Genomic DNA, 16146 nt, shown 5'->3' on the forward strand with positions numbered 1-16146 from the left:
AATCAACGAGTGCAAAAAGACGTCTCAAACTGCAATTTATCTGGTTAACAATTACGGTTTCGTTTAATTTGTTCAAAAGCTAAATCTATGGTTTACAATTTGTATCAATGATGAATAGATTTCCAGTTATTCAGCCAAGTTTCTTTTAATTGGTAAAATTAACAGCTTCCATTAACCAATTGTCAAAGTTGGAGAAACATGGCTTGTCTCGAATGTTCATTTAACATGGTCGCTCCTTGGATGGTTATTATCTTACTGTTGATTAAAATTGGAGACTGATTAAGTCAATGGTTTTTCCCGTAAAGTTATGCTAAAATCACAGGATTTCAACTCTTCTTCAAGATGAGCAACTTGACTCTTAATGGCGGACTTTCAAAACGCTAATCTGGTCGGATTGAAGGCCAATTAGATTTGTATTATTCAATCGATACAGTGACAAGAATACCAATCATTTGCTTTGTATTGATAACTGTGAAGATCGGATCAGTTTGGGTTATTGGTCTTTTGATGCTTGCATGCGAATAAAGAATGATTTAATCAATCAGATTATTTGTTGCCCTTGAAATAATCAATATTTGATGATTTGTTTTTCATGTAAGATGTGACGATCAAATAATCAAAATAGATGATGAACAGCTATAATCGCAATCAAAGTAAATAAACAAGCATCTTGAAGACGGCTAGACTTTTTTTCCTTACCCTGATTTGGTTTTCTTGGTTGTTTTTTCTGGTTTATTGTTTGGTTCTTTTTACTGCTTTTGATTTAAGCTGATTTGATGAAAATAAGTATTAAAATGAGATTAAGCTTAAATATTAAATCACTCACTTGCTGCTGGTTAACCATTTCAACATATATCCGTGATTGTATGATTAAGCTTTGCAATCAAGCTGGACAAGCTTACCACTTTAACCTTCAACAATTGTTTATTGTCAATGTTTGTTACTGTCCAATTGTATTTTGTTGTTTGTCCAACCAATTGTAATTATTTCAATTCAATTTTGTTGGTAGTCGATCAAAATGATTGGTAATTCGGTGATTAACTGTTGATCAGTACAAAAATGTGACTTTCAACAGCTCTCTTGTATCAAGTATTTCATAAAAAATACCTGCAATAAATATTACTTTTGATCTTTAATCCATGTTCACCAATTATTTTACCCAATTTTTTATCAAAAATATTGAAATTTTATATTCTAATTTTACTTGACGAACACAATTTTCTTGCATAAAGTTATAAATGCTGTATGGTAAACTTACGTAGTTCACTGTTATCCTTGCGATCAAGATTGAAAGTTACACTTTTTTTCACTTTCATTTGAGTCGAATCGGTGTTCCAAGCAAATGAGGATTAGCATGATCTACCAATGTCATGGTCTGAGTAAAGGCAAGAATAATAAATTGCTAAATATGGTTGGTTAAAATAATGTAAAAAGTGTTTTCCATTATGTTTAGCGTAGCATTGTCTTAATTTAAATTCATGTTAACATGAATCTTTAACTTGGCAAACTCTTTTCACTTTTAATATCTGCAAAGCACAGGTTAGTCAACAGTTAATGGTGATGAAAACACGAAGATTAATAGATGAAAATGTATCAAAAGAAAGATGAAAGTTGTGTAAATCAGAGCGAAAAGTTGAAAATCAAAGTGAAAAAAGCACAAAATTCAATACAAAAAGGTAAAGAAAGTGACAATATATAGATATGTGTATTGAACAGGATTGCAGCACAAAAAAATGAAGACAAAAGTGAATCGGTGAAATGAATTAGTAAATTATAAATCATCTATGATAATAGAAAGAAAATGAAAATATAATAAGAAAGTGTTGCCAGAAAAAGAAAGTATATTTAAAGTGTTTACAAAAATAAGCATTTTCAGTTAACCAGAAACTTCCATTAACCTGGTGACAATGGCTAATCGGAAAACAAAGGGAATCAAAAGAATGACTAAAAGTTCACTTTTGCCTCCATTACTTTCGTCTGGCTTATCCCTTTCTCTTCTTTCCCTTTTAGTTAGCCCTTTATTCATCTCTTACTTTCATCGTTCGCATTAGCATTACTAACACCTTAACCATTATTCGAAGTGTCAAGCCCATCCAGGATTTTAATCAGATATAAAAATGTCCACCACGATGACAGAGAACATCACTTTCAATCTTCCATCTTCAATCATAACATCTCATAACAGCAGCCAACAGCGATTTACAGCTTTAACACTTTTCCTTACATTAACTTGTGTATTAAATCCCTTATAATTTTATCAAATTTAGTCTACTTTTCAATCCAGTAGTGATTAACTGTGTGTCTTTTACCTGTTTATTTCACTTTCCAAGCCAAACTTTATCCACCAAAAAATCCAAATCAAAATGATTTCAATCAAGTCAACCCTTATTCTTGCTGTTACCATTGCTTGTTTGGTTAGCCTTTCACTTGCCAAACCACCAACATCTACAACTTCAACCCCATCATCATCACCCTTGACCTCAGGATCATCCAAAAGCAATGTTAAAGGTAATTAGCTAAAAAATTTGCGGAATCATTCCACTTATATTTACTACTTTCGGCTTGTTTTTTGTTTCAATCTCTAACAGTCAATGGGACATCATCCACTCGCGCTCGAGGATCACGATCAGGATTTGATCCCAACTACTCCATGTGGGGCCACGCTACTCCAAGCACCCTTTCCTCAACTGGAAGATTTGATATGGTTCCTTTAATCCCAATCGTCCTTCTTTTCGGTCTTGGCCTCATGCTGATTCCATTCTTAACATCATTCATTGCCCATGTTCTTTACCCATCCAATTTGCCTGCTGGACGAAAACGACGATCCACTGATTCATCATCTGGCTTCCTTAATGATATGATGATCAATGTCTTGAAAAATTTGGAATCATCCATCGAAAAATATACATCATAATAATCTAACATTGACCCAAACCTGATCCAGTTCTTGGACTAAGTAAACATACATTCCATCATCCTGATTCTGGTAATCCAAGAGATTAAAGATCTCCAAGATCTTATCAACACTAATCATTGAGAATGAAACTTTTCGCAACAATACATGTATTTTCACTTTTTCAATTTCTCACTCTTTTTGTTTTATTTTGTTGATTATTTTCCCTTTAATTTTACTAATTGTATTGCAAATGTTTTGTTTTGATGATTAGTTGGTCCAAATTTTGTGACTATTTTAACGCTTGGATGCAGTTCAATCATACAAGCAATAAATAAAAGGCAACTTTTATCCAACAAACCCTCTGTAAAATGATGACAATAACAAATAATATTCAGTTACAATCAATCTCAAAGTGAATGCTGATCAAACAATTTATATTTTTCAATAGGAATGACAAAAAAGGCAATCCGAAACGATGATATTATAAAGTGAAAAGTCAATTCTGTTGGAGATACAATATCTTATGATTAACCGTAAAAGAGACGCAACAATGAAAATTTGTTGAAAATACATCAAACATTGAGAAAGAGCGGATAAAATGGAAAGACAAAACTAAATTGTCTCAATGACTTCAATGAATCCATTACAATAGCAAGATTTTTGTGATTTTGAGAAGCAGCAAAATGGATCCACAATAGAAGTACACTTGATGTACTTGAAATGGTCCTAGTTTAATCAGGTCAATAATTGTTTAAAAAGATTCACCAATTTACCATTTCATGTGTTTACTGATAAACATGAAGTAAACAAAGGTAACTCTAGGATCTCATCAGCTTCGGCTCCTTAACCCCTTTCAATGTAACCCACAAAGCGAAACATTTCAACAAGGATATCAAAAATGATCAAAAGGTAATTTCATCTGTTCATTCAATTCAATTTACTTTTCACCATTCTTTATTTTTCAGCAACTTCTTAACATTCCATAACCTCTTCAATTCCATCTCACTCTTATCCTGGTAAATTGTGAATAATCAGACTGTGGCCATCACTATAAGATCAACTCTTTTCCACTGCCAGTGCTTATTGCTTGCCCACTCTTCAACCCAAATGTTACTCTATCCAATATTGAAGTTTCCAAATGATAACCCAAAATACCTCAATTTTAATGTGAACCCAAACCTAATCCTTAACCAGATAACTTACACCAATTACCAATAATTTTTTTAGTCAAAGAAGCAAATTCTTTTAAAAATGTTTATTTTGTTTACTTTGATTACAATTTTACTGCCAAGTTTACAAGTTAATGGATCCAATGAAACCTCATCACTGGATTATACACCACCAATGGTGTCCTCCTATCTAACAGGATCAGGATCTCAGGCTTACACTTCAGGAACAGCTTCAGGTTCACCTTACTGGGAATATCCAATTCAACCTCGTCCCTATCCAATTGACCTTTGGAGACACCATCGATACGATTATTGGGATCCAAGTCATGAGTTGTATGGACGAGCCGATTATTACTGGCTTATCCCGGTTGCTTTTATCATTGGTATCGGAGCTTTAGTTTTACCTGTGTTTAGCCTCTTTGCCACTGCAATGGTAACAACTGGGACAATCAATTTAACTGCTGGTCGAAAGAAACGTTCATTGTTCAATGAAAAGCCAATCTCTGTTTTGGTAAGGGAAGTTCAATCAGCAATCACACGATTTGGTTACAATAATCAAAGGTTTGCAAAAGCTTAAATGATTTGCTTCAACTTACTTCAAGTGTCAAACACAAACCTCAAAACCAAATGCTAATGTAAAAATATACGCACAATTAAGCTAATTTTATTGAAAATAGCTAATTCTATTTTCTCTTAATATTATATTTAATCAATTATTTGCCTGTAAATATAACCAATAATTTGATATTAAAAAAGATTTTCTTTTTTTGCTTACTTTCAACTCAATTTGAGCCAAATATTCATCTTTATGCTTTACTGTAATTGTTAATCCATCAACATCAACCTGTAAATCGCATTTGTTGAATCACTGTTTAAAAAGATTGTCAATCAGAATCGAAAATTGAAATTTACTTGATTCTCATCCAACAACTTGACTCAGCAATTGGCGAGTTTTGTTTTTGTAATCAATTAAATTGTATTTTTAAACGTACATTCAAGTTCCTCAAAGAAGGTTAATAGACAAGTCAAGCTTCTGGATGAAAAATGGTCAACAATTAATAAAAGAATCAATTTATTAGCCAAGAAATTTTGAGAAATGTTCAGTAAAAACAGTGAATCTTTTTGCTTTTCCCTGAAAACCAGTGAATGTTTTCACCTAAAAATTTACCAAAAATTAGTTGTTTGAACCATTTCTTGCCAGTATTTATTGACAATACCAAGAAATAGATTAACGTGAACATTCAAACTCAATAGTAGACTCAATATCAGCAGCAATGTTGATATTGATTTAAGCTTTAATGTTTACCTTTCAAGATTACACTTAAAGGCCTGATTTGACAGGACAAATGTCAATCAATTAGACATTTCTTAAGCTATAATTAAACTATTGAGCAATTAATTGATTAACACAATCAAAGTAATCTCAATTGTCTCATCTTATCAATAAAACGTCAACTTGAGAAGAGTATAAAAAAGCAATTGAATCCAATGAACAACCCAAAGCAATTGGGATTAACCAAAGACAATCACAAATTATCTTCAAATCAACATTGATTACCATTTTAATCACAATCATATTCATAGACAACAATAAAAACTGGATTAAAAGGTTGATCATGTTAAAGGTTAAACACAAGGAGAAGAGATGAAAACTGCAACAAAAATTGATCAACTGATTGGCTATTCATTTTCAATTGTATTAAAGATATCATTAGATGCAAACGTGTCCGTGTGATATTAACACTGAATTAAGTTAATCTGTTGACCCCAAAAATACCAACAGAAACACCTAAAAGGTAAAACAACAAAACGCTTTGGAAGCATTTTTTTCTCTCTTATTTCAACAAAAAAGTTAACAAAAAAAAGAAGACAAATTGCCTTAAAATTTATTGTTGATTCCCTAAGGCATGATAATCATCTTTCATCTTCTCTCTTCTTTTTTTCCAGGTAACATTTGCAAACATGTGATTCCTTTAAAAAGTCAATGTTACCTTGTTTTAAGGCTAAACAAGTTGACCTTCTTCTTCAGGAATTTTCATGTTAAACATTGAGAAAATAATTTACACAGAAATTTTTCTGCTTTTACCTTGTAAAAGTTAACCATTTTTCTGGTTAATTTACAAGTTTTGAGGAGCAAAAAGTATCTTCAATTGAAGATGACCAGAAATCTGTTGATCAACACATTCATTGGTTAACAGTATTTTACAATTAGTTGAAATCGATCAAATTTTTTACTTTCAATTGAAAAGTTGATGTTAACCACAATTTATGTTAATGGAAATGATCAGGTGAGAAAAAATGAATAATGAAAATGATGAAAATTGTGGAGGTAAATATTTTTATTCAATTGATTGATTGATGATGATGATTAAAGAAACACTTTGAGGTTTTAAAATGATTAACAAATGTTTATACCTTTAAAGTCGTAATGATAAATTGTAGTCAAATTATTTTCACCTTTTCTTGTCTGGTCTCATGAAGTTATTGAGAAAAGGATTGAACATGAAAAAGGATAAAAAAATCACTTTCATGCTTCTAATACACAATTGAATTACAATCAATTTTTGGGTTACATTTTTGGGTACTTCAACTGTTGCTTACTGATGATACCAGTGATGATACTAATGATTCTGGTGATTGGGATAAAGCCATTTTGTCAAGTCAACCAACCATATTGCCATCGTCTTCCTTATGCCGAGAGTTGAGGCCATTTTTCCGATCAAATGAACAACTTGTCTTTTGACACACATCAAATCATCTTCATTCCTCACCAAATGATCAAGAATCAGGCTCATTACATCTGTATGAGTAAAATCATGAACAACAACTGATTTAATTTGGAAGATTAAACTTAAACCTTTGACAATCAATGGGTTTTCAATGGAAATATCATTTCTCTTTGAACATTTTTGTCTTTTCATAAATGCTGACATTTTCATGGAAAGAAAAGGCCTTTTCTATGCTCATTTTTTATTCATTTGTTTCTGACTTTTCTCACCAATCTAATTGTGACTCATTTAATTGGTGTCTTGAAACAGGAAATGTATTAATTTGGTTACTCATAGATATTTTAATCAACATTGATCATTTAATCAACTCAAGTTTAAAGAGGAAATTGAAATAATGTTCAATTTTCAACTTGTAATGTTAATTGAAGGTTACTGATTGTCATTAAAGATAGTTTAGGTATTCAATTGCAATTAACGGCTGGACAACTGTCTTCAACAATCAACTAATTGATTAAACAAATTACTGTTAAACCTTGAGATATATTAATAAATCTAATAAAAAATTAAAGTTTCAAGATTTGCTTCGTTTCAATGCAATTGTCTCATTACCATTGGATGACACTTTGAATGTTTGATGAGGAGCAGCAATTAATTTATGTGTGTCTTATGATTTGTATTTTTTTGAATAAAATGTTTTAAAAAAAGATGAAGATTGTTGAAAAGGTAAACATGAGATTAATCAAGGTTAAGAGCTGTTGAGATTATCTTTATAATCAGCTTTGAAATGGTAAAGTTGAAAGTGAAAATGTTCATTGTTCATTGGTTAATCAACTATTCAACAGGTTTAGCCATTTGTTGCTCATTGTGAATCCTACACGAGTTGAGTTACACTCTGATCATCACTTGATGAAACTAGAATCACAACTAATTTAAAATTGATTAAAACTGATTAACTGGGAAACTTAATCAACCCACGAAAAGCCATCATCTTCATTACACTGTTAACATAATCAACTTGATTACTATCAATGAACAGTTGGAAAGATGGAGTAAGTTGAGATTGAATTGAGAGTCTCTTGTGATTGATCAGCATACAGTCAAATGTTATCAACTGACAATTTAATTTTACAATTGATTTTCATTTGATAGTTGAGTTGAACAATTAACTGTTAATCAATTGATTCAATCAAAATGAAAGAATAGCAAAATTTGAGAAATTTGAAAATTTTGGGTTAACCTTTACCGACTCTTTGCCTCAACACTTGATAGCTTTTTTGTAATGTCAATGTTTAACAATTTAAACACTTTTCTTTTAATTAATTAATTAACGTAAAGACTGATGATTAAGGTGAGGCTTAATGAGTTGTATTAATAGAGTTGCACCTAAATAGGAAGACAGGATAATGGTTAATTAATTGTAATTAATAAAAGTCTCTTTTTGTTGTTGCTCTTCTTCTTCTAGTCTATTCAATGTGGGTTTCGCTATCATTTGAATCAATATTGAAATGTGATTTTAATCAATAAATTGTTGACAAAAGACTCAATGGATTGGATTACAGGTTGATCAAGGTGCGGTCCAGGCCCGGTTTCAGGTTTAAATTGATGATCAAGTTTACCTGTAAAGCTATTAAAATAGCATCTCATCAATCAAAGACACAAATTTTTAATGCAATAAAATTTCTCACTTAATTCATTCAATCATTTCTTGCTGTTGTTACCTGAAGATGGAAGATTATTTAAAGATGAAAATTGTTGATTCATAATCGCTGTTAATTGTGAATGATTAACGTGAATAAGACAATGACAATTGTTTAAATTTATTTAAAAGATTAAATGGTTTTCTCGGTTTTTTTGTCTGTTAGTCAAAAGTAAATTGAATTTAGTGACTTTGGCTTTTGATAATGAAATGTTGAGTTTAATAAAAAAGCGTGTCTTGTTAAAAATAAATTGTTCATCAAATGTATGAGTTGAACAAGTTTGATGAGGATGAGAAAAATGATTTTAATGATGATCAGCATTTCGATCATCTTTCATTTTTTGGCCAATTATTTGCTCGAATATTGATTATCCTTCAAATCATCTTTGACATTAGATGAAGATCAGAGAGAAGAGAGAGAGAAAAATGATGGAAAATGAAAATGAAGAGAATGATGAAAGAAGGATGAAAGATGAGCAAAAATTTAAAGATTAATATGGTGAAGATGAGGGCGAGTATGAAATGGATAAAAAAATACATTAATATACTATCATGTAAAAGACCATTATTATGAATGTTCATTTGATGGGCCAAGAGGGACTTTGTTAGGTTGTAAAATTCACGACTAACGGCCAAGTTGGGTTTACTCAAGTTATGGGAATATATCAAAGAAGATGATGAAAATGATGAGAATGATGATGAAGAGGATAATGATGAATAAGATGACGATGATAAAGTGAAGGATGAAATAGGTGGAAATGGTGAAAATAAAGATTAAGTGGATTATCAATTTAATGTGTAGACCCTTGTAACCAAACTATTTTCATGGGACAAGAGTCACTCTCTTAGGTTTAAAAATTAATTGCTAAAGGCCTAAGCAAACTCATTTAGATGATCGGAAATATCAATGTGAAGATACTTAAAATGGAAGATGAGATGATGAAAATGATGACTATGAAGATGAGAGGATGATGGAGAAGATGTATTTACCTTAAGGGTTTAACAGTCAAGACTTGTTTTCCTTAGCGTTTTATCTTCAACAGATTTTCCTTTTTTTCTGGTTTAATCCAATTTTAAGCCAATTTCATCTTCTCTTTCCTTTTCATCATCATTCTCATCTTTACATTATTGGCATTATCAAACCACAAAATGACTCCTCTCTTTGACTTTTATCATCTTCAAACCATAATAACCATGAAAGAAGCCAATGTTGATCTCTCGACACTCAATATCAGCTTAAATCAATCATGGGAACCAAAGTTGATAATTAGGGAAACCTTTATAATCAAGTGTTATAATCATGTAAGCCTTGAGACTATTATCAACACAACAATAAAAATTAAGTTAACAGTTAGTAGCAAGAAACAAAACAGTCTAAACTCTTGAAACACTCCTTTTTTTACCAGTTTTTTTTGGTCTCCTTTTTTTACCCAAATTTCATTCAACTTTAAATTATGTTGATGATTTGTTTTTGTTTGCCTCTTTGAAGGTGATTTAATTTGTTTATTTGCCTGAGATCAGTATTTAATACTAATCATGAATCATGATGGAAACGATGAAAATGATTTAACCGTTCTAGCTTAAGGGTTTTGATTATCATTATGGTTGTTGTTGTTAATACAACATGACAACTAATTGATAACCGGTTATCAATGGTAGAAAGAGTATAAAAACAAGAGAAAAGAAAAAATTACTATTATTATGATTAGCATTATGATTAGTGTATTAATCAAGTTACCAATTCTGGTTAACTAACCAAAAACTGGTTTCCCTTGATGATCAAGATCATTGGATCATCGCAAGAATGTAATTAAATTAATAATCACTGGTAACAAGAGTAACAATTGTTGGCTCTTTTCTCCCAACCATTTGTTTTCATCAGAAGATTGTTCAACAATTCAGATGATAATCAAGGTAATCAGAGTTGATTTAAAACAATTATTTGAAAGTGCAAGTTACTTTCGGTATTTTGGGTTGTTGTAACCAGAATCTAAACCTAAAAATAAAAGGTTGTGAATATAAAACAGTAACAATGAAAAGTCAGTGATCAAGCTTTAAATGATTATTAAACATGTTAACGGTGAATAGCGTTATGAAAAGGGTCAGAAATGTAATGATAAAAAGGGTTGAATAATGTAGCAAAAAGGCAATTGAAATTGAACAAAAAGAAGACATTTTAAGGGAAACAACAATTCGCTTGATTGAGTTGAGACAATATTAATACATTAGACAAATGGTATGAAATATTGGGACAAAAACAGCTGATGATGAGTAACAAGAAGAGACACAAATTGAGTTAACTTGGAAAGAAGAGGAACATTAAATTAACGTCATCTTCATGGATTAGTCGGAAGTTGGTTACATTAGTTGATGATCATTGAGGTTTGAAAAGCCTAAGGGAGAGAAGAAGAGAGAAGATGATGAAGATGATGAGGATCGAGGTGTTGGTTGATTGTTGAGGAGGGCGAACAATGTTATCCTTGAATGCCTTTGATTGACCCTGTTTAACTGTTGATTCAGTTTGATCACAATGAAATTGATATTATGATGTTGAAGATGGAAAAGGAAAATAAATGAAATTGAGAAACAAGAAAAGTCAATGTATTCCATTAGTTTTTCAATGGTCTTTATGTAATACAAGATGACTTTGATGTTCATTTTTTTCTCTCTTCTTCTTCATCTTCTCCCTTAATCTGATGAAGATCTGATGAAGATGATAAATAAGATGATCATCGTGTTGATCCACGCTTAAATTGAACCTTTATTTTTACGCCTTTCAAAAGGTGAAACCAATTCAATTTGGAAGGAAACCTTTTTTTGTTGTTTTCGTGCTTTTAAATTAAAACCATTTCAATAGCTTTTAATGTTGACCATTTAATATTATCATCGCATTTTGCTTGTTTTTTTTGTTTCTTTCCCTGTTATATTTATTCTCATCAACCAAAAACAGGGTGGAAATTGAGTTCAATTGTATTATTGGAGATAAATTTCACGTTCAAGTTCACAATTGAAAGACAGCAAAATGAACAACAGACTAACCCGAAAAAGGTTACAATTGTTGCTTCAATTGAAACAATTGACTGTTGAAAGTTGAATCAATAAATGAGAAATGATATTGAAATGATTGTTTCTCTCTTTTTAATAAGACTAATTAAATGAACGATTACAATGATTTTTTAATGAAAACAGTTAACCAGTCACCATCTAACATCATCATTATCATCTTATTATTATCGCTTTGAGCGTAAAACCTAAAAATAACAAGCCAAGGTTGAAAGGCGAGGCTCAATTGGAATCCAACAGAAATACCTTTCAACAATCAGGAAATTAGTGAACACGATCATCTTCACTCTTCTTCTTCCTCATCCTTTTCTTTCTCCATCATCATCATCATCATCCTCTTCATCGTCTTTTATATTGATAGATATTGGTGATTTGTGATGCATTTTTGGGTTTCAAACAAAGTCTAAACTCTATGAGTTTTAACTTTAATGATTCAAACCAGCGTGAGATGGTGAAAATGTGAAAATGTTGTGATTGTAAATGATTAAAAATGATCATTTGAAAGCTTCCTCATCATGCAAATCAGCTGATTTTAAGTAAAAAAAGTCAACCATTTGAGTGTTTTAAATTAAGTTTAACAAATTGATATAAAGCTATTTTTCCGTCTAATCTTGCTTTTTCAGTGCAATCTTTAAATCTCATTTGGTTAAACTATTCAAGTCACAATTCATTTTTTGTTATACATTTTTTTTTGCTGGTTTCCTCAACCTTTTTTAGACTCTTTTTCAACTGCTCTCAACTCATGGTTTTACATATTAATTATCATGTTTAACTTTGATCTGAGTTGATGATTTTAACAGTTATTGATCAACTAATGGTGAAGCGAAACGCAAATTGAAGTAAACAACGAAAAGAAGATCAGCAAATTTAAAACCAACTCCTGGTTGACCCTTTCAAAGCAATCATTTCCAACTATTTCCGTCAAGAGTAATCTAAATTAATTGTGGAATTACATTTACAACAGTTTAATTGATCATTTCGTTTAATTATCAACCATCAAAATTATCCTATGAGATCAAAATACAGGCTTCAAGTACAAAGGTAGACTTGGTTGGTCTTTTTTTTCAAACCAAAGTTTCACATTATCTCATTGAAAGATGATGATCGTTTTGTTGTAATGTTCAATTGATCATTTAATGATTAGGAGGAAACAAAATAAATCAAGTTCACTATGATAATAACAACAATTACAGTCAACAGTAAATATCAATTGTAAATGTAATGTAAAAGAAAAGTCCAAACCATATTCGGTTAACGGTATTTTCATGTTTGTTTTGTTATCGACATTTTCTGGTTTTTTTACCTTTTCATTTGCTTCCTCCGCTCGTGTTTAGATCATCATGAAAACAGTAACAATTTCATGTTGATGATGATGAGAAACACTCACACACTAAACAGACAATCATTTCTAATCACACCTTAATCTCTTTTTGATTATCCTGATTCATTTGAATTAGAAAAAAGAAGAAGAAGAAGAAGAAAAAGTAGACTCAAGACATAAATTTACATCCATTGTAGGCTGTTTCTTGAAACCAACAGTTGAACCAGAAATCGCAAGGTTAAGGTTAATTTAAAAACTGCATTTACAGTTAATTATAATGTTTACCAGAATTGTAATAATGAAATTAATCAATTAAATTAAACAGTAAAAACAACAGCTAAAAATAGCTGTTGAACCAGAAAACCAGAAAATTGTTTACTTTGTTTCTTTACCCAAAACTGACTCAACTCTGGTAATAATTTATGAATTATAAAAATCAACAAAAGTGATTCTTTATTCAAGAAACTGGTTACAATGTTGAATCTTTTCAGTAACATTGTTATACAAACCTTAGTCAGTGTCTGTTGATATTAAATAATAAAATCAATGTGTTCACTTGATTATTGTTGAAAAGTTAATAATAGAGATGCGGAAGATTCATTGATTATTATTGATTACAGATATCATAATTGATTAGTTTTAAGGAGTTAAGTTGAGCTTTTCCTCTCGCATTTTATAAATCATTCAAGTGAACCGTAATTGATGTTAATCAAGTAAAATTGAAATTGAAAGGGTGAAACAAAACACACACACTGATTGTAATCGTCTCAATTAATCTGTATCAACAGGTAACCTGTCAACAAGTGTTAACCTGACAAGATAAAGTTACATCGTTTTAGTATACAAATGACCTTAATTTTTAATTTGTCACTCTCTTAATTTAGATGGAATTCAACTTTCTCTAAATATAACAAAAATATAGCAAAAGTGGTTGAAGGCGATAAATTAAGGCCTAAAAATTGACCAAAAGTTTTCTGGTCAATTTGGGTTCAATTGGTCATTTGGTATAAATTGAAATTGAAAAGTCGAAAAGTGATCATTTTGTTGACTAAATTGTTCAGTGAAACATCAGTAGTTTTATCATTACAATCGGAGTATTAATTTCATCTTGACAAAAAGTCCTTTCAGTTTTTATCAAGTACTTTGAAAATCTTGTAAACAACTTCAACTTTTGGATAACATTTTTTTTCTAGATTCCATCTTGAACATCTCAATAATCACAATTAACATCATCATTAACATTATAATTAACATTATAATCATCACAATCAGTTGAACTTAGGCAATCAAGTAAGTATTGTTTTAAAGTGATTAGCAAATATGCGATCATCAAGTGAAGAGTGATTTGTTCAATGAAAAAATGTTTGCAAAAGTGACTTTTAAATTTGATTTTTTGAAATTTTCTTTTTCTGGTTAAATTGAAACCTAGAATGCAAAGTAAAACAGTTATCCTGTTGGTATCGCTAATTGTGTTGGTTTTTGTAAATCTGGTTCCATCTTCAACAATGCCAAGAAGGAAAATGATGAAATTGAAAAAGCTTGCAGCTTTAGCTTTGATACTTAAATCACAGAAGAAAAAAATGTACGCAATTCCGATTCCAATTCCACTTCCAATTCCGTAAGTAGCAAGTTTAATCAGCGTCAGATTGTCAACCCTTTTGTCACTTTGATTCTCTTTGTTTTTACCTTTTCTTTCTTTTTTTGATATCTTTTTATATTCCGTTTGGGTTAACAGTATTTATAAAAATAAAGTAATGGGTCAAGCCGAGTTTGTCCAAGATCAAATGGTAGTCAATGGAGCTCAACATCACCCAAATCATCACGGATTTCAAGCCAATTCCATGGCCCACTCGGGTCATATGGTTATTGAACAACAACCTGTTATTGCACATCACCAGTTCCATCAGGTTCCGGTTCAAATGTCATTTCCACTGAATCATCATCATCATCATTCTAATCCTTCAACCGTTCCATTGCCTGTTGAGTATCACCAGCAAAATTGTTAATCAACTGATTGTCTTCATGTCTTCATGGTGACTCTTATTTGCTCTTGATTCGTGTTCAACCCATTTTAAATGTTACCTGTAAACATTATTATATCACTTTTAGCTTCACCATTCAACTAATTGTAGTCAAGCACAATTTAAATTTTACTCAAAGGAAAAGGTTAACTTTTCCAATCCTTTACCTCTTTTTACTTGATATTAATGTAACCAAAAATTGTATATTTTTTTAAGTTTAATCAAAAATCTCATTGAAATATTTTTTGTCAAGTGAAAATCAATAGTCTACTTCATTTCATGGCTTTGTTTTTTTGATAAATTTTCAGCTGATAATTGAAGTGTTTTGATGATTCAACATGATTAACATTACAATTGATGAATAAAAAGATGTGTGTGAGTGTTTGTGCCTGTCTTGACAAACTGAAGATTTAAATGTTTGGGGTAAATGGATTATCAGTTAATTAACTTGCTATTTAAATTAGCAATTAAGATTACAAGTTGGAGTAAAATTGGTGAAATTAAGGTGGAAACTGTTATCATTAAATTGTTGTTTTTGTAGAGACGGTTAAGAGGTTATGAGTCAAAACAATAAAAGCCTTTTAAGATTAAACATGAGTGATCATAGTTTTACATTTTTTTTGCTTAAAGATGATTAGTTTAACTCAAGACTTATTGCTGTAACTAATCTTAATATTTAAGGATTTTTTTTAATCTGAAAGGTCACTGGTCAAGATTGATAATACTTTCAGATGTTGAGAGGATTAAATGAGAAAGAAGAGGAGAAAGAAAAATGCGACAGTTGAGGGATTACACGCCCTATGAAAATATATATGGATCAATGGAAGCGACAAATGTAATTTAGAGGATAAATAATGTCCGAGAAATGCGCAGTTTTACTTTTAGCTTTGCTCATCTTCATCACCCAGTTGAGCAAAGCGAAAGAAACTGTCAGAGAATTGAATGTTGCATAAATATTCGGACTCTAAATATACAAATGTGTGAGCAACTTTGGCCAATTGCTTTTGAACCAGAAAAGGCAATATTAACCAAACAGCTTTAAGACCAATAAACATCTTATCTTGTATGTCTGACAACTGGTAAAAGGTCATTCTAGCTGGTTTAATGTTAATTTGTCTAGTTTTATTTAACCAATCAATAAGCTATTGCTTTCAAACTGTTCATTTATATTCAAATGTTTGATTAAAACTTGATTTTGTATGAAAAACATACAGACATACATACAGTATATTGGAAATGTAATCAACAAGT

General features: G+C 30.8%; 3 protein-coding genes and 2 long non-coding RNA genes across 6 annotated transcripts; 3 read left to right on the plus strand and 2 right to left on the minus strand.

Annotated features, from left to right (window-relative positions):
- Positions 1 to 35: 35 nt before the first annotated feature.
- Positions 36 to 1205, minus strand: LOC112539804 (uncharacterized). Its single transcript, XR_003083785.2, has 2 exons — positions 827 to 1205; positions 36 to 768 (listed from the first exon to the last, which is right to left on the minus strand). It is a non-coding gene; the product is annotated as an uncharacterized LOC112539804 (long non-coding RNA).
- A 454-nt stretch (positions 1206 to 1659) lies between these two features.
- On the plus strand, positions 1660 to 3308 carry LOC107359623 (uncharacterized). The gene is made up of 2 exons (XM_015926137.3): positions 1660 to 2508; positions 2589 to 3308. Exons 1-2 carry the CDS (start codon positions 2364 to 2366, stop codon positions 2912 to 2914), a joined length of 471 nt encoding a protein of 156 aa, XP_015781623.1. The 5' UTR covers positions 1660 to 2363; the 3' UTR covers positions 2915 to 3308.
- Positions 3309 to 3545: 237 nt separating this feature from the next.
- Positions 3546 to 4846, plus strand: LOC149093990 (uncharacterized). The gene is made up of 2 exons (XM_089266973.1): positions 3546 to 3805; positions 4189 to 4846. Exons 1-2 carry the CDS (start codon positions 3795 to 3797, stop codon positions 4640 to 4642), a joined length of 465 nt encoding a protein of 154 aa, XP_089123099.1. The 5' UTR covers positions 3546 to 3794; the 3' UTR covers positions 4643 to 4846.
- Positions 4847 to 8687: 3841 nt separating this feature from the next.
- Positions 8688 to 9620, minus strand: LOC112539806 (uncharacterized). Its single transcript, XR_003083787.2, has 2 exons — positions 9481 to 9620; positions 8688 to 8874 (listed from the first exon to the last, which is right to left on the minus strand). It is a non-coding gene; the product is annotated as an uncharacterized LOC112539806 (long non-coding RNA).
- Positions 9621 to 13527: 3907 nt separating this feature from the next.
- LOC107359637 (uncharacterized) lies at positions 13528 to 15154 on the plus strand. 2 transcript variants are annotated; one of them, XM_089266974.1, is made up of 3 exons: positions 13528 to 14164; positions 14304 to 14492; positions 14610 to 15154. In XM_089266974.1, exons 2-3 carry the CDS (start codon positions 14305 to 14307, stop codon positions 14878 to 14880), a joined length of 459 nt encoding a protein of 152 aa, XP_089123100.1. In that variant the 5' UTR covers positions 13528 to 14164; position 14304; the 3' UTR covers positions 14881 to 15154. The 2 variants fall into 2 exon arrangements, with proteins under 2 accessions (XP_089123100.1, XP_015781649.1); XM_015926163.3 differs by lacking the exon at positions 13528 to 14164 and having other exon boundaries at positions 14179 to 14492.
- The last annotated feature ends 992 nt before the right edge of the window (positions 15155 to 16146 follow it).

Source organism: Tetranychus urticae, chromosome 2, assembly GCF_039701765.1.
Source record: "Tetranychus urticae isolate SD_2017Ah chromosome 2, NJAU_TeUrti_SD_1.0, whole genome shotgun sequence".
NCBI classification, from domain to species: Eukaryota; Metazoa; Arthropoda; class Arachnida; order Trombidiformes; family Tetranychidae; genus Tetranychus; species Tetranychus urticae.